The sequence below is a fragment of the Anabas testudineus genome, chromosome 1 (assembly GCF_900324465.2).
Source record: "Anabas testudineus chromosome 1, fAnaTes1.2, whole genome shotgun sequence".
NCBI lineage: Eukaryota > Metazoa > Chordata > Actinopteri > Anabantiformes > Anabantidae > Anabas > Anabas testudineus.
In genome coordinates, this window is record NC_046610.1 from 5,760,889 (window position 1) to 5,787,060 (window position 26,172).

General features: G+C 40.1%; 1 protein-coding gene across 1 annotated transcript; it reads left to right on the forward strand.

Annotated features, from left to right (window-relative positions):
* The first annotated feature begins 6,031 nt into the window (after positions 1 to 6,031).
* LOC113161444 lies at positions 6,032 to 24,759 on the forward strand. The gene is made up of 53 exons (XM_026359030.1): positions 6,032 to 6,162; positions 6,314 to 6,517; positions 6,617 to 6,726; positions 6,920 to 7,032; positions 7,123 to 7,293; positions 7,405 to 7,436; positions 7,611 to 7,708; positions 7,887 to 7,909; positions 8,021 to 8,042; positions 8,142 to 8,169; positions 8,259 to 8,337; positions 8,473 to 8,619; positions 8,732 to 8,943; positions 9,681 to 9,781; positions 9,867 to 9,985; positions 10,072 to 10,248; positions 10,337 to 10,368; positions 10,471 to 10,568; positions 10,880 to 10,902; positions 10,990 to 11,011; positions 11,102 to 11,129; positions 11,240 to 11,324; positions 11,414 to 11,554; positions 11,715 to 11,926; positions 12,006 to 12,109; positions 12,311 to 12,429; positions 12,521 to 12,676; positions 12,766 to 12,980; positions 13,145 to 13,230; positions 13,371 to 13,507; positions 13,627 to 13,752; positions 14,009 to 14,199; positions 14,502 to 14,599; positions 14,921 to 15,045; positions 15,125 to 15,252; positions 15,330 to 15,447; positions 15,793 to 16,011; positions 16,105 to 16,275; positions 16,514 to 16,663; positions 16,746 to 16,810; positions 16,979 to 17,108; positions 17,329 to 17,414; positions 17,514 to 17,643; positions 18,137 to 18,327; positions 18,477 to 18,567; positions 18,678 to 18,807; positions 18,893 to 19,083; positions 19,228 to 19,389; positions 19,474 to 19,607; positions 19,764 to 19,903; positions 19,999 to 20,093; positions 20,290 to 20,578; positions 20,804 to 24,759. Exons 2-53 carry the CDS (start codon positions 6,390 to 6,392, stop codon positions 20,890 to 20,892), a joined length of 6,267 nt encoding a protein of 2,088 aa, XP_026214815.1. The 5' UTR covers positions 6,032 to 6,162; positions 6,314 to 6,389; the 3' UTR covers positions 20,893 to 24,759.
* The last annotated feature ends 1,413 nt before the right edge of the window (positions 24,760 to 26,172 follow it).

The following is a 26,172-nucleotide window of genomic DNA, read 5'->3' on the forward strand; positions in this document are numbered from 1 at the left end:
TCAAGCTCAATCCACCTGTTGGTCCTGTGGAACTAGTTGCTGACTGAACTGTTTTCTCTGGTTTTCTCTCCAGTGACTTAAAATCCATGAGACTTGCCACATCATGACGCCGCGCTACATATTCCTACTAGTTTACCTACTTGGATGTGACTTCGGTAAGATTTAACATCTTTCTGTGTGTTGCTTTTGCATCTGTCACATGATGCACACAAACACATTAATCCCACCTGTGATCTTTGTAAAAAAAAAAGCAGTTTTAAAACAGTAAATTCAACATCACAAAACAACATTTTATTGTATTACAGTATATCCCATGTATTAATCCACCACTGAAAATAGTCCATAACAAATGTTTGTCTAATGTATTTAGACTCTTTCAACAATAAACACAGAGATCTTTTTTCAAAATGAGAACATATTTCTCTATGCGATGTCTTCAGTAGGAACGAATGAACTGATGAGTCAGAGTGGTTCTGAGAAACTGATTAATGCATTGTTGCATCTTCTCTTGTCGCTGTATTTGGAGACAACACAACAGCTAAACAATGAAGTCAAGACAAATATTGTGTGAATAAATCCTATAAAAAGACTAAATTCAACAATGTCTCAGTCGATCCATTGAAACTGTCTGACTCTGCAGCATCTCAGGCCCTTTGTCCAATGGTTCCCAGTGAAGCTATGTCATTTCTTCAAACTTTCTTAAAAAGTTATGTGAAGTTATTTTTAGCCACAGATTTACAGAGCTTGTTATTATGGCAACAGGACAGTGCATGAGAGACCCCTCAGCATGTGTCACGTCGTTCCTTTATTATGATGTGCAACAGCGAAAGGTCTAAGGCTTAAGTGTCACCTATAACAGTGTGCTATGTCTTTACAGGGGCATCAACTGCACAGAGGTAAGATCATGAAGTTGGAAGTAAAAAGCACATTTTTATTAATTATAAGCCAGTATTGCCTAACAAAAGATTGTCCACTGTTCACTCTGGTCTGAATGTACTTGTAATTAACAATGATGCACATTGTTTTTTAAACGCTTATTTTGTTGCTTCACTGATGCAAATCTACAGTAATGCAACCTGCACATCACAAGACACCTGTGGTCTGGTGAGTAAAAGTGTCTCACATTTAGTCTTTTTACATAATTAGGCACAGAACACAAAGCTCATATTTCCCTCTGTAATAGATAAGCCGTGTTTGCACACGTTCAACGGTTGCTGATGATCAGTCAATGTGTTTTTGATGTTAATGGCTGATATCTTTCACAATAGCTCATGTGACAGTTGCTCATTAAAACACAACAACACTTCTAGCAGCACCTCATGAAGCTTTTATCTTCATCACTGACTCTGGCTAACATGCACACATGCATGTGTCATCTTATAAATAAATTCCATTCCTTGTTTTCAACCCTAAGTCGTATCTCCACGATTCTCCATGTGTGTTATCTGAGGGTCACTTGGGCAGCAATGATGACATCAGCAATAATGACTGATGGGTCACATTTCAATTCATTTGACATTTCTGCCCTTGTGGAGCCAGCTTTCAAAATTTAGCTCCCCTGAAACCGAAGTACTTCCTGTTTGTCTAACAACCTTCCCCCAAAGTGTGTTTATATCCCAAAGGTACATGCAACAATGTTCCTTTCTCTGTTTGGGATTTCCAACATAGGCTGTCAATCCTGTGCAGTTTAGTAAAATAAAATAAAATCTCTGCATTACTTTATGCATGCTGTGTTACACTGACAGCTTCAAAGTCACGGTCTGCTTGTGACTTGTGACTCTGTCATCGCCTTTCGCTTCTGAGAAAAACTTGAATGTACAGTTGCAAAACTGCCTGCATGACATGCCAACAGGATTGCCATGAGTATGCTTGTAGCTCATCTACCAGGGAGCACGCTGAGCTTGATAAAACAGGCACAAAGCATGTGGCATTGGACAGGTTTGACTTGTATAACAAAAGGATGAAAGGCTTTTCTTTCAATGAATACCAGTATGTTAGGATGTCTTAGAATTCCTAAAAGTCTAGATGCAATTTGTTGTAATTGTGAGATTCATTTTGCAGTTTTGTGACATATCTGACAGCTCTATTAACTCATGCAAAATGTAAGTATCTGGTGGTGAAGGTTCATCTGGGTCCATAAACCACATGTGACACAAGTTACATAGATCTACAGACGTGGATGAAATTAATGACACCCTCCCCTTAAAGATCACTGGTCACTAAAAACACAAAAGTAATAATAAATAAAAAATGTTTTTAGTTATAATTTGCATGGGACATGTTAAACTAACATGTGTCATGTAATCATCACAGTTGTCTCCAAACTTTAAAATATTTTGCCAATTTCTATTTCTTCTGTCTTCGCTTCTCCATCAAATGCGATTGACTTAGTAACTTCGGAGTCTGGCACATGTACACAGAGCACATTCCTCCCAAAATGCCACCCACATGCACCAACAAGCCAGATGCTGTTACTTATCTATTTAATAATAGGTAATTGTCTATTATCTGACTCAGCACTAGTTTGACTGGTTCATGGTTACGCTTTAACCTAGTGTGCCTCTGGGCTTTGTGATTAATGATCCAGTTTAATCCACCAAAACTGTATTGTATGTACAGTACCTTCTTAAATGTTTCTGTACTAGTACCAATTGAAGCACTTCCAACAGTTCAGTTGGTGCTTTCGTGGTTGAATTGAGTTTTCATCACGAAGGAAACCAAAATTGTCTGGAGTATTTCCAATGATTAAAGACTGTACTTGAGTTACCGCTAGTTCACAGAGCAAGTTCTGCCAGGTAAACAGGCTAAATGGGTTACATCAGACGAAATAAATTTATAAAGTTCATATCCATGTCATGTACTGTATGGTTCAGAGACACTGTATACTGAATACACAGAAAACAGACAACCAGCACAATCAGCTCTGTCTTCATGGGAACTTATTGTTAGAACATCTGATAACATCAGCTTTGTGTTTACAAGTTTCGATGCAGTTTCTTTTGTTTGCAAATGTTTGGTGTATAGAATTTTCCAGTTAGGATTTCAGGTAGCTCGACTTCATGAAATTGTTTTCTTATACAGTTTTCTCTTATCGTTCATTCCAAGGACTCAGACCCGACGTCCAACTTTCTCCAGTGTGTGGGACTGCCTTCAACAGACACAGGGAAAGACCACATGCAGAGGCTGAAAGGAATGCTTGAAGCGACAATGGATGTGTACACCTTCTTGGTAAAGCTCGGAGGAATGTCCTTTACTAGACACGCAACGGAAGGAATGCTGTCACAAATTCCAACCTGACCAGTTGGTGATGAAAATACAGTCGTTGTCTTTTTTTTTCTCATGAAATGACATCAGATTTCAAGTTCAGCCAACTGTGGCATGTCCTCTTTGTTGCACGTATTCTATGTAGAGTTTGTGCTATTATTACACTTTCAAGGAAACTCATTCGTCTATATCATATCAAAAATATCACCAACTCTGTCTTCACCCCCTATTTTGTCTGATTTTTGTTGCATTCATCCACCATTGCAGAGGTCCAGCATACGAGGAGTGCCACTACTCAGCCTACAGGGAGAACTGCTCATAAACCCTGCAGCAGACCCTCTCCAGAATGAAGACCTGGTCAACATGTGGTTGGAGGTCAAGATAAAACCCTTAATAAAATCCATCACCAAACAATTCCTGTCTTGCCTCAGCACTAAGAACTTCAGCTGCTCCACCTATCAGACTGTGTATGTCTATTTCTGTGTCTAACCACCATGTTTTCTGTGATCACAGCGTTTGTAAGACAACGTCTCACTGTCCTGTTTGATCTTACAGAGTGAGGGAGCTCAGTAACTATTATTCTGAGATGGATCCAGTCAGACAAAACTGGACCTACACGTTCTTTATGGTCCCATTCCTGTCTGGAGATAACGTAGCAGGTAAACTTTGTTTGCTGAGTCTAATTTTAATTTACTGAGTGTGTGCCTTAACTTTAGCTGTACATTTGCTTTTTAAATATGTGCCATTGCATGTTTTATGTCTTATGAATGTGCTAAAGGGTTTATTAGTTCAAAGTTTAGGTCAGCTTTTAAATTAACACATATGTAACATGTTGATCATAATAAAAGTCCTGTTCATGTTAGTATTAGGTCATCAGTTATGTAAAGGAGTATTTTCTGTTCTTGTTTCTCTCCTCTTTTCATTCACCCCAACCAGTCGAGGCAGATGAGCATGGTTCCGTCTATTTGACACTATATGAATAAAATTTTTTCTTCTGGTCCACAGGTTGTGTGAACCCACAGGAGGGCAGTGAGGAGTGGTTGCTGAAGAATTTTGGTGCCTTCAGAGCTGCGGCGCGAATAAAGGATTTTTCCACACTCAACATGAACTTCAGTGGAGTGAGTTAAACTGACTTCACAGATTCACACCACCAGTGGAAACATACAACATTATAGAAAACATACAGAATCATTGCTTCTTGACATTGCTGCCATTATATGTCTCTTGATGTCTTCTTTCTTCTTCTTCTTCTTCTTCTTCTTCTTCTTTTTTGGGCTACACCACAGTTAGACGTTCTTCACCTGCTGTCTGGAGCTCAGAAAGCCGAGCTGCTATTACTACCTGAGCTCCAAGGTTTAGACAACGGCACCTTGGCCTTAGTCTTACACAGTTTGTTGACTGGAGGCTCCACTCCTGCTCCCTCTTTGATCCCTGAAGCTGGTAACAACTGGACAACTCCTGGATATCCATCTACCAATCTGACATATGACCCGTACCTACCACCATCTCCTGACAGCAGTCTCAGAGAGGTACTGTAATGTGGCAAGTGTGCAGTATAATTACATTTCTTCAAGTTCTGTGCTATTTCAATGTTCTTTCATTTCACGATACTTCCTCCACAGTTAATGTGGACTACATACAATATGCTATAATTACTACAATACTAAGTAATAAAGCTATAAATACCTTTTAATGCTTCTGTTCTGTGATACAGATTGTGAATGGGTTCACGACGGCTTTTAGACCCATCAGGAGCTTCGTTCATGAGTTTGTGTCTTTCACTCAAACGGTACCAGTTCTCACACAGATGCACACAGACAACTTGAACTAATTTCAGACGCATGCATCAAGCTTGTCGCGTATAATCACTCCTGCACCTGCTGTATTTCTCCAGAGAAATGTGTCAGAAATAAGAAGCACCACTCTGACCCAGTTCCTGTTCAACTGGACTCTGGCTGAGCTTGCAGGCATGTACCGCCCACAAAACATGTCTGTTGTTCCAGAGACACCAACCTTTGACGTGACCAGTGTGGAGGACTGGTACCAGAAAGTTGTGATGCCCGTGTTAATAAGAATCATTCCTAATGATGCTGTCCTGATGCATCAAAACATCAGACTCGCCTTTGAAGAACTTTTGTAAGTGAAACTAATCTATTTGAACAGCATTATCATTTCCATGTGTTTACTTGTACATGCACAACTTATTTAGTGTGAGTCACAAGTGAGTTGGAGTTAAATTTAAATCTCCTATAACCTTCAGCAGTATAGCAATGTATGATCATATATAACTTATAGAGATAAATGTTTAAACTCTAAAATCATGAAACGTAAGAGAAATTAAACAGATTAATATCACTCATGCTTCATATAAATAAAGCCATGTTTATCAAAACTACATTTATGGCCACTGCAGTAGTTTATTGGGTCATCAAAGAGTGTTTCTGCCCACTAGTGGCCAAAAATGAATGAGAGCTTTCAGTGTGTTAACTCACACACTCTAGATTTCTGTTTCTGTGCTGTTAGGTTGTACAGTACAATGAATGAATTATGTACATGTGTGTTTAATTTTTGTGAAGCTATCTGGACTACGGTAACAACAATGAAAGCTCTGAAATCGAGGATGTCTGTAGCATCACTCTTGATAAGAGCCCATGTGGGGTGAGCATTCATTTAATTTAATATGTTAATTAGGTTTTAATATAATTTCCACCTGGCATGAGTTATGTTGCTGATTTTTTCTTTTATTCAACCAGCTGACCAATGCAGTGGAGAATTTGGCCCATGTCTTGCACTGTGCAGCTCAATCCAACCTGACAGTTTCTGAAACAACAATCATGGGATTAATTGTCAAGTTGACAAAGCGTCTAAATTTTACTGATTGAAGAGTTTTCCAAAGGGGTGAGCATCTATCTATTGTTTTCCCTTGAAAATGTCTCTGAAGTATCTACAGTAACTCAAACTGTCACACATCCTGACTGAAAGCTGTTTTCTGTGTGCTTGTTCACGTTATGGTAAAAATCTGCGTTTCCTTGTTCTGTTTATTCTCTAGAGCATCACTCAGGTGGTGTCCGACTTTCAGCAGACCTTTTAGTGAGGCGGAATCTCCGTCTTTGACCCAACAGCACATGGAGGACCCGACCTTCATCAAGCTTTGGTACCAGATCAAACTGAGGCCCCTCTTGCCGAATGTTCCCCCAGCTCTCCTCTCCTGTCTCAGCACCAAGAACTTCTCCTGTTCCGTTTACCAAACCATGTGAGTTTACAAGCTTCACAGGATTGTTTTATTTACACACAAAATGTGCAGTATCTTGTAGTAAATGTGACTATTATGTCTTCATCCTGCTGTGTGCAGCATTGAAGCTCTCAGCAAAGACATGAGCTTCATGGATGCTGATGCTGTGTATAGTCAAAACATCTATAAATACTTCATCTATCCGTTCCTGCTGCAGCACAACACCTCTGGTAGGTAAAGTGTGTGGAAATAAAAAAAAAAAAAAAGAATAGTTTTTAATTTAGAATGATCACCTGAAGTCATTTTTATCTAGATAAGTGCTAGTTTGAATTATTCCATCACTCTAACCTTACTTAAAAACAAAGCCAGACACGCAGTACTGCAGATGTCACGTAAACATACTTTTACATACATATGTTTCAGGCCCCCAGTGTTTCTCCAATCAAAGCGCAGAATGGCTGATAAACAACTTTGGCTTCTTCTCAAGATTCGCCCCCATCACTGACTTCTACAAATTCAACCCACATTTCTCTGGAGTAAGTCTGGAAAACATGAACTATACTGTTCCAGTACTTAATAACACAGAACTCACTCAACTCTTCTCTTGTTGGTGGTCTTCTCTTTAGCTGCAGGCTCTTCACGTCCTGTCTCCACAACAACTAGCAGAGTTGCTGTTGTTGCCTCTTCCCACCCCCCCAGGGAAAGATGTTGTCATCAGTGAAGTGTTTGGCTTCCTGGTGAAATCCCCAGAACAATTTCCACAGTTCTTTCACTTCCTAGTTCAACTTGCGATAGAGGTAAAAAGCTTTGTTATGGTGAAATGCTCTGATTTCAAGTTTCTCCCAAACTTATATTTGTCCTATTCAACAGTTTTTTGTTATTGTTGTTGTTTGTTTGTTAATGCTCAGGTCGATCCACCCTGTAGTATCTACGAACAAATGTGAGTCATTTCTACTCTCCCACAGCTCAAGCAGTACATGTAGTAGGTCTGATCATGCAGACGTTGATTAAACATTTCATTATAGTTATTGTCTTTCACAAACTGTATCACATTAAGTTTGTATTTTTTAACATTTCTCCTTAAATACTTAATTTTTCTCTTTTTTCTATTCAGTTTCGAATCGTTGTATGGAACCATTCAGTCTCTGCCTCCGGCCATTGAGCCAGTTGTCTGGGGTGGCATCCATGACCTGATGAATATAGCACCAGTTGGTCAGTATAACACTCACATATAGAACCACAAACCATGAACACAATGTTACAGAATTACCTCATTTAAAGAATTACATTATTTTTCTGGCAGCCAAGTTATTCATTTTTAAACTTACTTTTACATTTGCATTATGTGTGCGTGTGAGTTTACATATATTCTGATGTTTGTTTTGGACAGAGTGTGTGCCACAGAACGTCATGGTGAGATTTCTTTACTCTTTCTGTTTAAATGATATAAATGTAATTTTACGCTGCTGTTTTGATTGTAACGTATAACATCTTTAAACATTTTTTTAAACCTATGATTCACAGTGCCCCTTAACCCTGTACAATGGTAAGATAGACGTCAATTACATCTAATTTTATTAGTCAGTATATTCAACCAAGTTATTTCAGAGGTGTGAAATAATTTTTTATGTGTTTTGTTTGAAAGCCACAAGCATCTGCACAGGAATTAACAGGTATTTATTTTTTGCACCTGGATGTGTCAAAACAAAGTTACAATAGTCTCTGTACTGACGTGCATTTTCTGTTGTGTTTGTATTCACAGCTCTGATGTACAGTCTTACCTGAACACATCTATGAATGTTTCCTGCAGCTTTCCCTTGGAAAAATATGCATGTGCACAGGTGATTACTATAAAAGGTCTTTTTGGTCAAACTGGGAAGTCAAAGATTCATGTTTGAGAGTAGCTTCCATGCAATATGCTGCCTGATTGGTTAAACAAATAAATTACCTTCATTTTTATACTCTCACACATCCAGCTGGAGAACTTTACAGCCAATCAGCTGGTGTCTCTTCTAGAGTGTAATCTGCCTGGAAACAGCAGCCACTCCAAAGTCCTGTGGAAGATGCTGCTCTCTAAACTCTCCTATGTCTTGGACCCAGCTCTGGACATCCTGGCTAACATGGTGAGCAAATCTCTCATCAACAGTTTCTTTTCAGGAAATAATTTCAATGTCCAAAAAGTGTTAATTTAAAGAAGCATGACGAGGAGATTTGATCTGTCAATCTTTGCCACAGCCCATGAGTATGGTTGGCTCTTCAGTGACAGAGGTGTTGGATGTGATCAGTGAGATGAGATTGTCAGTGCTGAAGGATGAGCAGCTGACGAACAGCAGCGTGATTGACGAATGGTTCTCGAGTCGACTGAGCAGGTTCCTGCCGTTTGCATCAGGAGGTTTTCTGACCTGTCTCAGCCACAGGAACCTCAGCTGTCAGTCATACCAGCATATGTAAGTAACTGCCACAGACATTGCAATATACTGTATTTTAAACTTCATGCTCCTATCTGAAGTTAAGTATTTTGACTTACTTCAACCACGTCTAAGTGCAAAGTGAATGCACAGTTCACTCTCTGGTGCATGTAGACACACACTAGTCAATGAGAGAATGAAGTTCATGCGAAGTAGAAGACATTTTCAGTACACCGTGTTGTAGTCAGGATGTCCTAGAGATGCTGTTATGATCTACACTGTTTTTCAACAATGTAAGGGCACATTTTGGGAACTTAAGAGATCCGTTTTTAAGTCTCAGTCTCCAGGGTCCATAACTTGTGTGTGTGCCATAGAGGTTGTAACTACATAATCCAATCAATGATACATTTTTCTGTTATAAAGCCCTCCTTTCTCTACAAAACTAATGATCTATTTGTTGATGATCATCTACTACATCTACTTGCGAGTAATTAAATCTGTTAAGTCCCAGCTTAACATGGTCAACACTTTTAATATATTTATTTATTTGTTGAGAGACAAGACGTTAGGAGAGAAATGTACATAAAGAGGCGGAGATTTGAACTATTGTCAATGTTTCAGTTTGTTCCACTGGTAGAATAGCAGACTTATAGTGTGTCTGTTTTTATTGTATGCTAACTATTTTGCATTTCAATGTGTGGCAAACAGTAAAATCAGTAGGTTTTCAGTGCTCTCAGCTGCTATCTGATGTCTCCTGTCTGTGACTGTGTTGTCAGACTGCAGGTGTTTTCCCTCCACTTCGGTGACATGACCTCAACACAGCGGAGCGTGGTCTTCAGGGATTTCATCCACAGTTTCCTGTTTCAACCAAACTCTGGTACAAAAAAGACTAAAGACTACAACCACAGTGACTGTTTTGATTTCAATGTTATATTTTAAAGCTTGGACTGTGTCTTCTCCAGGTCCAGGCTGTGTGAACACCTCTACAAACAGCACACAGTGGCTCCATGAGAATCTGGGTCCTTTTTCAGTGTTTGCATCCCTCAGAGACCTGATAAATCTCAACCCACGCTTCAATCCTGTGAGATTTCAGTTCTGCTAGTTGAATTGTTATCTTGTTATTATCGGCAGCAGTAATAACGTCTCTCCTCTTGTCCTTCTCTTTAGCTTGAGGTCTTACCGCTCCTAACTCCAGAGCAGACTGCAGAGCTGCTGGTGTTGACCGTTCCAACTCTGACAAACGAAGACGTCATCATAAATACTGTCTTCGATTTCCTGACCGAGCCTCCTCGTGAGACACAGTTTTCCAAGTTCCTGGTGTACCTTGTCATGTTCCTTCCACAGGTAAAAACAGCAGAGTACTTCTACTTTATTCAGAGTTTACACTTTGCACTGCTTGTTTAAACTAATATTTGTTTTTTACATTTTAAAGGGAAATCTTTCCTGTTCGTCGTACCAAACACTGTGAGTTCCTCTCATCTAAAACATCTGCAGGTGCATAAACATTACAGTTATTACACTTTATCATTCATTTGTTTTTTTTTTTTTTTTTTTTTGGTGTTCCAGATTTGCGAGACTGAACTTGGCCATGGCTTCAGTTTCTCTTGATTTAGTTTCATCCATCATCTCCAGCAAGAACAACATATCCCAATACATCCCACCAGGTGAGAGGCACAGTGTGTAAAATAATATTAACACACACATATAGAGGTTTAAAACATGTTTCAACTAGTTCTTTAACATCAATGTTCCCCTTAATTTAAATTCACCTCTGTAATTTGGTTTTGGCTTTGGGGTCTTTACTTGTATTAAATATACATTTTCAGTTCGGAATCACAAACCAAGTCAGGTTGAAAACACACAGATTACACTGTAAACATGAGACAAAATAACAAAATAAAAGTGTATACTGTGTGTTACATGTAATGTTCATCTAATGTAAGTGTTTTAAAGTGTATTTTTTTTATTATTGTAGGTTGTACCATATATGTTAAACCGGTAAGTAAATGTCATTTTGACATTTCCTTTTTCCAATTAGTCTTAGTAAAGTCTTAATGAACCATCTTAATATTTTTCTCTCCCAAGGACAATGGCACAGTGATAAATGGTAAGTCATCTGTCTGCACCAATAATATTTATTTTTATTATTTAACTGCTTATTATCACTTGTGAATTCATGTGTCTCCGGCTTCTGCAGAAACCGTCATTTGTGCCGGAGTGAACAGGTGAGATTTGTAAAGCATCAAATTAAACCACATTATTTTGTTTTAATCAGGTTTTGTGCCAAACGTATCACTGACAAACTTTTACTTTGGTTTTATTTTTGAAACTTCAGCACAACGCTGCAGCTGTATCTTAACAGTGGACAGATGAACGGTCGTTACTGTAACTTCAGCGTTGAGCAGTTTGCTTGTGCCTCTGTAAGACGCCAAAAACATCTCAAATTACTGCTGCACTGTGTGCGTCACTTCAGTTTCTCATCCGTTGTGATTCTGCTCTTTTATTACAGCTGTCAGCATTAACAGCGCAGGATCTGGCAGCAGTGTTGAAATGCAATCGCTCCTCCAACTTAAGCAGACCCGCCTGGAAACTTTTCCTAACCAAAGCTTCTCCTGTGCTGGATGCAGCTCTGGATCTTCTAAGCAACCAGGTACAAATCAGCAACTACAAATTACATATATTAGTAAACTACTGTTTAATTGTATGTGCTAATGATGATTTTAGCACCTGTTGAAAATATCTTCATCAGATTTCATTTGTATTAACATAACACAAAGACGGGACTTGACCTGGACTCTCTTTTGGTGTAGATTCTGGACCCCAATAATCCTGCGGTGTCAGTGATTCTCGACACTATACAAGAACTCCGACTCAACAACTTCAGCACAGCTGAAATCAATGATCCTTCGCTCATCTTGCTGTGGTTTAGAGTCAGGCTTTATCCATTCCTGCCTTCTGTTTCCCCCAGCTTCCTGTCACATCTCGCCACGACTGGTTTGAACTGCAGCACCTACCAACTCATGTAAGCAGCACTGAATTTCTCATGTCTGTCACACAAATGTGTCACACTCTAAAATCTCTAATTTGATCTCTGACCGCAGAGTGCAGATTTTGAACGGTGTCCAGCCGAACATGACACTTGCCAGACAGGTGTCTGTGTACACAAACTTCATTCAGGTTTTCCTGACCAGGAACAACACTGCAGGTGGGAGCTTTCTTTAACATTTAGATAGGTAGAAAAATTAACACGAGTAAATGTCTGCGGTGGTTCTTTAGGCTCTAACAGTCCTTAACACCACAACATAGCTGTTGAATTGATGGAAATTATATTAAGATATAAAGGTTAGTCGACAATAACAGTTCTTTTATTAAAGTTGTGCTCGCTTTGTGTGTTTTTATGGTTCAGATCCCAGCTGCAGCTTGAACGCTATCAACAGTTCTGTCTGGATGCAGAAGAACCTGGGAGGTTTCTCTGTCGTTATACCTTTCCAAGACCTTCAGATTCTCTACCCCCAGTTTTCACCGGTACTTTCTCTTATGTTGTGTTTACTATACTTGTTAATTTGCTTGTTTTTATGGCTCATTCAATCCTCTCTGTCCCTGTGAATATCTGCAGATGGAAGCCCTATCACAGCTGTCACCCAGACAGCTAGCAGCGTTGTCTGCCACACCTGGACTGTTAACCTCTCCCGCTCAGGTCAACACGGTGATGAGCCTGATCCCCAACCAGCTTCTACCTGCCTTCTTCGATGACTTCTCATCTGCAATTGTGGTGAATGATCATCATACTTACAAACTTTTCTATTTCGCTCTGTGGTTGCATTTAATTATAAGTATTTTTTGTTTTCCCTTTTCCTGCAGGGTCAGGCAAACACGCTCCCCTCTCCGGTGAGGTCAGCCTTGTTACAAGTTGTGTTTGATCGTGTGAATCTCACTGACAGCTCCGTGAGTGATTCAGTCGTGACGTTGTGGCTCAGTAAACGACTGCCTCCCCTGCTGCTCAACCTGTCACAACTACAGGTTGCACCGCTCTTCACAATATGGACAGGAAGGAACTGCAGTATCGGACAGCAGGGGTATGTGTACTGTCATGAGGATGGCAGTCATCATTTGAATTAGCTCAAATTGCCTCGTCTTAAAGATACAGTTGCAATGATAATTTTGTGTTATGTGCAAATATTTTACAATATCTTACAAACAAATATCTACTATAATTGATTTTGTTCACTTTTTATTTCAGAGTAGTGGATCTGAACAATATAATCTCAACTCTCAGTGAAGAGACAAAGAAAGAAATTTACAGCAACATCATTCAGACTCTCCAAGGTAAAGAAACACTCAAAGCAAGCTAATGATGGTTTAATAACTGCATTCACATCATGTTTTCAGTTTATATTTGATTCATCCATAGACAATCCTGCAGCCTACTGTTTAGCCCAATATTATTATTGTTATTATTATTAAAGGACCAACACCTCTACGCTGCTACGGGGACAACTACAACATCAGTTTCTACAGTTTCCTGGAGCTTTCATTCAAGGGATTCCAGTTTCCCAACCTGACCACGTTCCTGTCGCTCATGCCTCAAGACAGAATGCATCAGGTGAGTGTCCAGAATTTGACAGAGGAAGCGTGAGGACATATTTAGAAAGGCTTCAACAGGTAAGGATGTCAAGAGTGAGAAAAGGAGGAGGATGACTGATTTTGTTTCTGATTTTCTAGTTGCTGAATTCAATTCCTCCAGCTCACCTTGGGGCGTTTCTTAATCGCCCGGGTGTTGTTGACAACAGTACGCAGCTGTGTGTGCTCTACAACAACTACATTCAGACACCTGTGTTCCTGAAGACCGTATGTAACACACACAAACACTGAGATAAGCAATTCAAATTCAGCTGACAAATGTATTGTGGCGCTTAATTCAGACCCTAAACTCATCCACAGGAGCATTATTTGTTTCCATACTCAGCACACCAACACACCAACAACGTGCAAAATCAGTTTATGGCCATAACGTGAATTGACCTTTAGTTTGTTTTTCATGTTGAAAATGTACATAAGATGGTGGGTTATGATGTAACCAGATCACTGTGTATATTCACCACAGGAGTCTCTCCCAGCAGTGGTGAAGGAGGAAACACTGCCCTGTGTCTGGCCCATGGCTCTGCAGAGCTCCACGAGATCAGACATCAATGCTTGGTTTGACCAAAGTCTCAAGAGCTACTTGGCCTTCCTCACGAGGAGTCTGATCAGCCCTGAATTCACAAGCAACGCCTCATGTTTGGCCTTCCAAAAGTTGTACGTGTGCTCAACACAGAACTGAAAGATCATGATGTTACGTCAGCAGTTTCTATTTATATTTAAAACATACATATGCATAGAAGGGTTTAAGAAATAATGCAGCACAACCATAAAACACATCGTCCTCTGCAATTTCTTCTTCTCCGTGTGCATTTCCAGTGAAGCACTATCAGCATCTGCAAAAAAATATAGATACGTAGATAAATAGTCCAGGTGTTGTAATCAAATGTCCATATTATATATGAACATTCTGCTGTGTGACATCTGAAATCTTCTCATTACATTTTGTTGTATTTCAGTGTTTCAGTGCTTGGCGGATACAACTACACTTCTGCAGACTTCATGATGACAGATGTGTACGACTCCATCAGATCCTATCTCTCTCTCCCTGCTTCAGGTCAGATAAAACAATTGCATTCAAAAAGTACAGCTGCCTGATGGTTGGTTCTAGGTATTTTCTAATAAGGGGTGGCCAGACAGGGACACACACCCATAGAAAGGTGGCACAGGCCTTTTTAGAGATAATCTAATGCAACCATGTGTATCCTCAAGCCTTTACTGTAAACCAACAAGATATTTTATGATGTGCAACTGGCTCCTGTCTTCATCCTAACTCTAATCGTTACATCTGTGTTCTCCCAAGCTAGTTGTGAACTACTGCTCAATGTGAGTGCCAGTGTTAATCCGCCATTAAAATATTTGTATCTTCCTGTTTTAGAGCCGCCAAGATGTTACAATTCCAGCAACCCAGACCTGAACTCTACAGCATGGTTCGTTGACTACATCGGCCCTTTCATGTCTTTCCTAACGCTGGAAGATCTTCAGGCATTTGGATCAGCGCAGGTGTGACTCACATAGATTGAGATAGCTGAGGATCCATGATGTTCAGACTAGCTTCATGCTCTCATCCTCCTCTCTGCAGGTTATCCAAGTGTTCACAGTGAACCTTCTGAACATCGCTCTCCTCAATCAGACTACTTTACCTCTCAACGTCACCAGCTACTACACTGAGCTTGTTTATCAAGAAAACGTCAACTTCAACCCCTTACTGTGAGTTTAAATCTACAAAATGTGTTTTACTATCCAGCCACAAACTTGTGATTAAACTAATTCCTCCTCCTCTGCAGCCTCCCTCTGGTGTGCCGGTGTTCGGCTCCTGGTCAAGCATTCAGCCAATTGTCTGCAAATGAAAGCATGATCGTTCTGCACAACCTGACCACTGTCTGTACAAACCTCGACCCACAGGTAGTGAACACACACAAAGAGACAAGCATACAAAAATTACAAGCATTAGGAGTTCAGGTTCAGTCTCAGGCAGCTGAGAAATAGGTTTAAACAGGAGAAAGAAAGTGGAGAAACATGACTACTTTTTTCAGAAAGGATAATTAATAGTTTGAACAAAAAAACAAGCAGATCTGTAAAATTACATGCCAATTAGCCAATTAGCTTGTTATTTTATTGAAAAATATTTGTAGGGAACACATTTGCAACTACATTATGTTTTAATGAGAATGTGTTCAACATAAATAGCTAATTGCCACAAAAATGTTGGTACTATGTTTAATAACATTTTTTCCTTCTCCATTGTAGATTGCTGCTGCTCTAGCAAGTAACCTTGGTAACAACATGGATGCTGCATCCCTAGCTGCCCTCGGCAACGAAAGCACGGGCTTGTCCACAGGCCAGATCCAGACAATCAGTCCTGCAACTCTTTATCTTGCTCTCACCACCCTCAGCTCTGTGTCAGGCTGGAACTACGGTCAGGCCAACGCCATTATCCAGGCTCTGATGTCTTCAGGGCTTTTGCAGGTAGCTGCTGTCTCCCACTGGCTGTTTAAGGGAATCCTCCCTTGTGATGTGAAATTAACTTTCCTTCCTGCTTCCCTCTCTTGCCCCGAGCAGGTCAACAGCAGTTCAAGCCTGTTCATGCTGGGCTCTCTCGTTGTGGGCCTTCCTTCTACAGTGTTCCAACACATCAGTGGTTCTCAGCTCATTTCTGCCTCCACAAACCCTTCATTCCTGGTGAACCTGATGTCCGGGCCACAGATCATCCGGGAGACATTTGTTACTCAGGTACGACTGTTACATGAATGTGAAGCAGTGAAATAAAGTAAAAGTATAAAAAAATCCAACATACAGCTGTTTGCAAGATGCTAGATCCAGAACCTTTCATCCTGTGACCACGATGCTAATTTAAGTTTTATTTATTGTGTGTTCCAAGCCTCTTTTATGTACTGACTGGTTTTGCAACTGCACATTAGCCTGTTATTGTACAACATGCAACAGTCATTCTTCCCTTATTGGCTCCCAGATCATATCAGTGAACACCAACAGTGAGTCGATCATCCAGAACGTTCCAAATCAAATGGCCACAGAGATCCCTCGATCGCTGCTGCTGGGCTTCTCAAACAGCAACAGCGTTATCACAACACTGAACCAGAAGGAATGGAAAAAAGAGCAAGTAAGGAAGCACCTTAAGTAAGCACCTTTGTACCTAACAGACCTGTTGTACGTCATTAAACCCATATTTCTTTTTCCATTAGGTTGAGTTATTCTTTAGTGTCATAGGTACGGAAAGTGCAGTCGCAGTGTTGGGAAGTCCGAGCAAGTGAGTCTTAAAGAAATGTCCAGTAATAGTACAACCGCACAAACCAGAAAAATTCCCTCTGAATGAATTTTAATGTAAACAATATACTGTGTGTTTGTGTGTGTGTGTGTGTGTGTGTGTGTGTGTGTGTGTGTGTGTGTGTGTGTGTGTGTGTGTGTGTGTGTGTAGTTTATCATCCTCTGTGCTGCAGGGCTTCACCTGCACTGGAGTGAGTTCTATTCAAACGACACAGATCAATAAACTGATCAAAGCCTGTCGGAGAACCGGCAATAACCGGGTCCAACTGGTGGAGACTCAGGTGAGAGACCAGGGGAGAGTGTGTGTGTCTGTGTGTGTGTGTGTGTGTGTGTGTGTGTGTGTGTGGTAACTATTCAATAACTGTGATCCCATTAAAATCCAGTGTGAAGTATGCACTTTGCTGCGTTTCACAAACTCACCCCAGTTTTTATTTGTAGCAGATAAAAATCTCATTGCAACAGTAAAACAGGAGATTTAATCATTGCTCATCTCACCAACAGCTGACCTGCATGTACAACTACATTAAAGGATATCCAGATGTCACCAACTTCACCCTGTATCCTCCTGATGTGATGCTGTATTACGAGTGAGTTCGGATTTATCCGTGCTGGACTAGGACCTAAAAACCAGACACTAACTTCACAGAGCAGTCTATGTGAGCTACTGATGCTATTTCTCTCTACAGTTACTCTCTGGTGCCACAGGCCAGCTGCAGACTCTACTTTCAACAGCTGGCAAATGCAAATTTCTTCGTCTTCTCCTCCACCCTCAGCTACAAACTGACTACTTTGTTTGCTAATGCCAGGAGCTGCCTGGTGAGTTTCCAAACACAACAGCCTAAAATGTGTTTTCCAGAAATGGTCCAGTGTTGGTTCAGCACAAAGTAAAAAAGCATGAAGTCAATCTTCTACAGGGCAGATTAAGCTTTCCACGTGCTGTCCGTGGAAATAAAATAACACTTCTACCAAGCAGCATCAAAAATGATTTTGATCAAATCAGTGACCGACAAACTTCTTGAATTGAAGTGATGTTGTCCAGAGTCACATACATTCAAATTCATTCATTACTGTTTTAGGAAAGAGATCAAAAAATGTGAACCTGCTCTTTAATGTCATATCTTATCTTATCATATCTATCTAAACAATTAAAAATAAACATTAATAATATATATAAATAAAACATTACACACAAGTGTAAATAGAAATCTATTCAAGTTCAGGTGCCTCTTACTTCTTTTCTTTGAACATTTATAATTTATAATTTACAATTTATAACTAAGTTCTGTTGTGTCCCCTCTTATTTTCTAAGGGTATAACGAACACCAGTTTGACTAAGGATAATATCTTGGTGTTGGGAAACATGTGCTGCACTCTGGACGTCTCCTACATCCAGAACTCTGACCCGTACATCTTGGAAACTCTCAAGAACTGCCCAGACCTCACCAGTGCTCAAGCAGCTGCTGTTCAAACCATGCTGCTGAGCGGGAACACACAGTATGGGTAAGTCAACAGCTGCAATACAACTCTTCATTTCTCTTTTTAAAAGAACAAATAAAAGCAGCTGTGACTTGAAGTAATTTGTGGAAGAGTCATTTCTTAGAAGCAGACTTTTTGCTACACACTTTTTACACAGTTTTGTTTTTTTACAGAGCTCCATCAACATGGAACAGTCAAACTCTGCTGAACCTCGGGATGTTGCCGCTTTACTTGACCTCAACCTTCTATAAAAACTTTAACCAAGTGAGTTACATGTTAATAAGTTGTTGTGTTCCTTTAGTGGGTGAAGTGGTTTGTTGTTGTTTTGTGAAAACAGTGTGCTGTATGTTTTTTTTTTTTTTTAATGTGAGCAGAAAACAAAGCAGCAGTTCATGAAGTACTTCCTAAATGTTCTTCATGACAACGCAGTGAGCATACAGAAGAGGAGAACTTTAAAGGAACAAATAAGACTCTCCATTGTCAATAAGTCAAAACGATCAGCAGGTCAGTTTCTCTCTCCCTCTGTTGTTTGCTCTGCCCAATTTTTTTCCATGAACTTCATATTTTCATATTTTTTCCCGTGTTTTAGTCAGTAATTGCACCGTGGGAATAATCACCCAAGTGACCATCAGCGACGACACCTTCCCCTTCAACTATTACGACGTAAATCAGTTTGACTACTGCCTCACCGCCGCAACGGTTAAAGACAACTTGGACGCCATCACGCAGAAGGTGGACCAGTTGGACTACCTCAGCATTGTTCTCAGCAAGCTGCAGGAGGTGGGTAGTGTGGTGTGGTGTTCAAAACATGAAATCGGAACTAATATTAGGTTTAGGTTTAATAATAGCTATTAATTATCACCACCTTAAAACTAACTCAGTCTCTGACTTGAGGTCTTCCTACTGTCTATCATATATTTAAAGGCTTATGGAGCCTCCGCTACCATCCCAGAGAACCAGGTTCAGCTCTTAGGCCCAGCATCTCGTGTGGCCAGTGTTGACAACATCAACCTGTGGAACATCACTCAGATCGACACCCTTTCCGCTTTGATGTCCTCAAAGAACGGACCGTGGGACCCGAGCCTGGTGAGCAACCAAACAAAAAAAGTTACGTGTGTGTGAATATACCGTATGCTTGTGTGTTCTCATCGTGCTGTGTGTCTTCTCCAGGCGAATGCTGTCATCTCTAAGTATCTGAGTAACGCAGGGAACAAACTCGGCAGCGCAGAACTCAACGCCATCGGCGTCTACCTGTGCTCGCTGGACGTTAGTGTCCTGATGACCATTTCCCAACAAAGCCTCAAGTAAGACTTCTGTTAGACAGTACCTACAATCAGATCTCCATTAAACTTTTATTTTATGTTGACTCAACCTAAAGGATGATCTGACGTTTGCATGTAATTAAATACTTTAGTGTTTAAGTGTTACTTCTCATCTTATAACCTGTGTGTTTTCTGCAGAGACGCCAGCGCCTTGAACATCTCCAACTGCACTACAGAGAAACAGAACGCACTGTTCAACATTGCTGTGCAGGCATTTGCTCCAACCACACGTGCATCTACCACTGTGTCCTCCTACCAGCTCATACAACCTTACATCAGTAGGCAAACACTCACACATCCATACCACATACAGAATAACACATTCTGAAGAAAAACAGTGGACAGAAAACTCAATCAGTTTCCCGTTTTACAGGTGGTGCAAATTTAAGTTACATCCTGGATTTGTTGGCCTCCAATGTGAGCATGGACCTGGCTACCTTCATCAGTCTGCCTTCTAGCATTGTCATGGTCAGTGGCGTGTTTGTAATCTGTTTCCACTGTTACCAGCCGTCTGATATATGTATCAGACTATACTGATGCTGATTCTGCAACATTTGGTCCCAACTGGTTTCAGCATATAAATGTTTGTTAATGTCCTTTTGGATTAAAAAGTGTGTGCTTATTTGTAATTGATTGTACAACACGTTCTGTCCTCCCTCCCCAGAACCTGACCGTTAGCCAAGTTCAGCGTCTTCTTGGCAGCAATTTGCCAGATTTGGTATTGTACCAAAACCAATCACTGGTAAGAAGCTGGATCCGCTCGCAGCCCCAGATACAGCTTGATTCTCTGGGTCTGGGCCTTGTGGGAGGTTTAGCTAGCTCTACAAATCCAACTGACAGCTCCTCATCATCATCGACAACTTCTGCATCTGCGACCGGCAGCTCCTCATCAACGACAACTGCTGCGACTGCAACCACGACCTCTGCAACCAGCACTTCTTCTACCACCAAAGGTGACTATTTAAGAAGCGTGATGAGAAAGTATGATGTGATAAACAAACAAATGAATATGTAGAAATAAGTCAATAAAATCACAAACTATTAAATTTATAGAGAGACGTACCTGAGAACAAGATCAGAAAATGTGTGTAATACACATCAGTACACAGGTGAGCTGCTGGTGATACAGAAAACACAGTATTACTAATCTCTAATGTGGGTTTTTGTGTCTTTTTTAGGTAATGGTACCAACATCCGAGCAGACGCTGGCTTCTCCTTCCTTGTTCTTCTTTTCCTCTTCATCATAACTCAGCACATGGTGGTGTAAAGAAACAGGACACAAATCTAATCACAGGTTTTCATGTAACCTGTTATTTGTTTGTTTTTATATTGTAAATCAACTGTATCACAAAAAGACAACAAAAGTTAAAGAGATGCTGCAGAAAGCCAGGGTTACCTCGAAACCTAAGTGATTTAGGATACCTAGATGTTGGTGGATTAATTGTTAAATGAACGTTAAACAGTAAAAATGAAGGGGAGCGATTCTGCTGTGCTTGCTATAATCATATGTATTCATTTTAATTTGACATTTAATTTAGCTAGTAAATGTAAATAACTAATGGTTAATGCATACTGGCAGCTGAAGAGTGTAGTGGTAAGATCGCCGCCCTCCGTGTGTGAGAGTCGGTTTGAATCTCCAGTAGGGATCCTTACGTTTACCCTGCCTTTGCCTTGTACCTTGTATCTCTCTTGGAAGTCTCTTTGGATAAAAGACTCCGCCAAATGACTAAATGTAACCTTAATGCAGAACATTCAACAGACATCAAATCTCATCACTTGTTTATATAACTGTGATTAAATGGCAGGTAGGGAATAGTTGCAATACGGTCACATGGTTTATTTGCACTTTAACAAACAGGTACTACAATTGAGTCTGATGTGTGTATCACAAGTTCTTGTCTTTGCAGTCAGACCTTCAATAAAACCTAACATCAACTACGTTGATGATAACATTGATGATCACACCAACCACATCTCCTCTGTCTCAGGCACAGTTGCTCTTTTTAATCAGAATGATTAGATGCTACCTTTCCTACTGTCTCGGCTAGACTACTGAACTGTCTCACTGACGGGGTTACCAGTTTGCACCATCTTGTGAGTTACTTCGGATAAAAGTGTTATTTAAATTTAGGTGTAAACATTAAGGTCAACTTCACTGATTTGCAACTCTCTTCCTATGATTCTAGTTTGATATTTAACCTCCCTCTATGTGTCCTACAGTAAAATTTTATTAGACTTAGATTGATGGTGATGATACTGTCTGTCAAACATTGTCTTAGAAATTTGAATGATAACATTTAGTAGTAAGAGTTTGGTTTTCCTTGGTCCTTCATTACGCTTTCACATACAAACCTAAAAAAGCCTTTCAGTACAAGAGAGAGATTTGTCATGAAAGAGTCTACATCACCATCTAGTGGTGAGAAATCTTCTGTCCATTAAAAAGAATGAAAGACTTTCTGATCAGTTTAGAAAAGCTTTGCTAATTGTCTTGTAGAGTAGATCCAAAAGCATGCTGCTCTCTAAGGCAAATAAAACATGCAAAGTATTTCAGAGGCTCAGAGGAGCTTTTGTCTGAAGGACTGTAAAGTGTCTGGAACAAACTCCAGATATGGTCTCGGGGTCAGTGTGGATTAGCTTAATCTGAGCAGAGAGTTACCTGTGGATCTGATCTAAAGCTAAGAGTCCGTCTTTGATGGGCTCTCACTGATTCCTCTTGACAACTGTGAGTCCTGAGGAGAATTAAAACCATGTATGGTTACGTTTGGGAGGCTCCATGCATGCACCGAGTGGTAAATCGATGTTAAAAATGATTCACTGTCCCTCGGGTTGTTTTCTTATCAGTGTCAGTGGAAAGTGTTGCACTGTAAGGCCAGCTGTTTTTTTAGTGTGAGAGAGCTGCTCTTCTCACGCTACGATGACTCACTGGTGACAAGAAACACTGTTCTGATTTATTTCGGTGTCACTTATCCTCAATTTGATTTGCTCTCCCGTGGGAGATTACACACATCATCACATGCACACTCACAGTCAGTCCCTCTTGAGTTAGACGACACCTTAACCTACTGTATCCCATCCATTCTGCATCAGTTTAGTTAATTATAGCTGACATTTAAATTAAAAAGTTGGACATAGAAAGTGACATTTAATACTTGAACAAGCTTTGAAAACATCTCAGTCTCGACTATTTTACATGAGTTTCTCAATTCTGAGTCTAAAATTCAGTATTTCTTGACCTGAAAAGAAATCTGCCCATCATGGGCAGAAAACAGTGGCATCAATTCAATTTATTCTATAGCAAGGCACAAGAGTTTTGCAGCCACAGAAGGTGGTCAGGGTTTCAATACTTATTCTACACCTTTTAAGTCTGACCACAACCTCACCCTGACCCGAACTAATCACCCTCTGCCTTCATGAGCTGCATGTGTACAATGAATTTGGTTTGTCTGATATCTTAATTTGAATAAAAAGGATAATTTCTCTGTGTGGGTTCCAGTGGGTTTTATGAAGACAATGTGGCCAAGAAACTTAAAACATCAAGCAAACCCCCAAAAACACCACAATGTGCAACTTTCGCCTTTTTGAACAGATGTACTGTGTCCTCTGGATCCTGTTCTTCCCTGAAGTCTTTTCTACTGTTTTATTCATAACACGTGTGTGTGTTATGTGTTTGTGACAGTCTATAATGAGAATGCAATTGGATTGAGTGTGTGACTGGAGATTTGTAGGTGTCAGACTGATGCGACACACCTCGGCTGCAGGCCTGTTTGTGCGTCCCTGATAAGATAAGACTCTGCGTGTGTCATTGTCACTTCACACAAACAGAAAGGTGTCAGCTCGTTTCATCCCAACATATTCATGTGATGCCATATTTGAAGCACTGCTCGTACTCACGCCTCATACACATCAAGCACGAACATATTGTTGTGTGTCTTTGTGCTTGTGAGAACATTACACTGGTTTTAACATAACTTTTTTACTTAACTCTATGTTTTACCTGTTTCCTGTTGTCTGAAGGTCAGCTTCATCATCACTCTCCACTAAATTTATTCATTGTGACTGTTAGTTATCAGCAATAATGGTAATATGTAGTCACTACTACTACTTGTTGACATGCACTCAGTGGCCACTTTATTAGTAGAACAGTACAGTCTAATTTAATCCAGCACAGGTTATAACTTCTCAGTTATTGTTGAAACTGACAGAAAGCTATAGTTCTTCTATGTTTATTATTGAGGTCATAGTGGGTGGTGGTGGTCACTCTGGAGCACATTATGTTAAGAGGTGTTTCTAATGATGGGGTGAAACCATTAGAAATGCCTCTTAATATGAAGAGGCCAGTGGATATAGAGGGTATATAGAGGGTTCAGTGTTACAGCACACTGGGTCCAGCAGTAGATCTAGTAGATACAAGTCATCAATACATAAGATTGAGGCAATATTATAACCTATAAGTACAAAATACTATAACTCAACTGTAGAATATTACCATTAATTTTCATTTGTTGGCATTTTACTGTATTTCTTGAAGTATTACTCAACAGGTACATCAGTGGAATAATGTGACTGTACCTCCCGTCACCTGTGCCCTTGTGTATGAGTTCAAACAGGACACGGATAATTAAAGGGAATGCAGTAATTTTATTCAACAGATACTGTGGTGTTTACTCTATCAGAGATATTGATAGATGGGACCCTGTAAACAACAGCCAGATCTGACATCCCTCAGGGAGCACTGAAGGGGCCCTTAACATTGTTGTTGGTGGTTTGGTGGAGCAGCACAGAGACAGAGAGATACAACAAACTGTAGGTAGGTTGGTGTAAATGTTCTTAAACTAAGATAACCATCAGATAACAGTGACTCATTCACACTGAATGTGGTGGAATAATTAAATTAATAGAGGAACAGTGTGATGAAGAGAGGGGGCCGACTGACAGTTGTCTTTCCGCTGAAGTTCTGCTTGTTCTGTTTCTAGTGTTTTAGTGTGAGTAAAGTTTAAAGCTCTGATTTCTGGAATCAATCAGAGTTTTGTTTTCTTTGGACAAGCAGCAACAATGTCATATTTTACTGTAAACCAGAAACAGACTTCAACAATGATTGTGTTTACAATAAACCTCTCACAATGTCTGTCACTCAGCAGCACCATGTTCCAGTTGTTTAAATTCTTAATTTTTGTTTAAATTTACAAATACATTATTACTTAACTAACACTCCTACACCAGAAACAGAAATAGTAACACTATGTCTGAAACATTTAATGTAAGTTGCATCTGATTATTCAATGTGACTTTATTTCAATGCAAAAAATAAAGGTTCTTAGCAGAACACAGATGTTAAGTAGATTTAACTTGGGGCCCCAGCTGCCACAATTTGTTTCATTTGTTGTTGCTGTACATACTGAGTTATGTGACTGTTTTTTTATAGTACTACATTTTCATTGTACGACATAACATAGAGATACAATATATGTTTCACATGCAGCCACATTTACAACACACACACTGACAGGGGAGGTCACCAGTTGCTGCAAGTGTCATGCGCTGTAAAACAGAAAGTCTCTTTTCGCAAGTAAAATTAAGTTCTCAGACACCATGTTGAATAACAGCTGTAGATTTATCACTCTGTGGAGGCCAACTAAACCTGATCTTTTCCATCATTTTCACTTCATCGTCCTTCGTCTTTTCCTGCACAACAAGAAAAGACAACTGCAACATTCCCATGTTGGATTACAAATGTAAGACCAATCAGACGAACCTTTACAGTGTTTTAAGAAACACATAGATTAAATGGAGATTTTACCTGATTCAAGTTCATATGAGTTCAACAGATTCACTTTCCAGTTTCAGACGACATGGTGACACGGCTGAGGCTCCACACACAGAACAGAGGCTCCCCTGCATTTGTCATGGCTTAGAGTTCGCTGGCTGGATTTCAGAGCCTGAGGACGGGGGTTAAAGTTTGTGAATGTGAGTGTGTGTGTCTTTGTGTAAAAGTCAGTGTGAGCTGATGGAGGTCAGGGCAGACGGTGTGGATTTCAGGGAGCAGGAAAGCCATGGGTTAAGGGTGACTCACCAGGGGAGGGGGAACAAACCGGCCCTTACATTCAGGAGTTGGAGGGAAAACACTGAAGGCAGCGGTAAGAGGCAATAGGGTCAAAGTGTGTAGGTAAAGGTAGTAAAAACAATTTTAACCTCTTAAATGCCACTGATCATCTGGTGAGTCATTTGAAATTTGTAATTATTCGAACCCAGAGAATTATTGAATTCTGGTGGAGCTCTCAAAGCTTCCAGAGATACCACATATGCGTAAAATGACATACAGCCATAAAAACACAGTACTGGTTTTTCAATCATGAAGTTTCAATAAAAAGCTGGAACATGGTGATATAGAATACAGATAGTGTGGGATACTGTAATTTGACTTGGCTTTAAGCTTAGCTTCAAGTTTTGTATTTTGTTACTTACTTTAAGGGGAGCACCAACTTACCTTTATTATATAGTATTACATGTGCTCTCACAGCTTGCTGGCTGGTGATGTTGCACCCAGTCA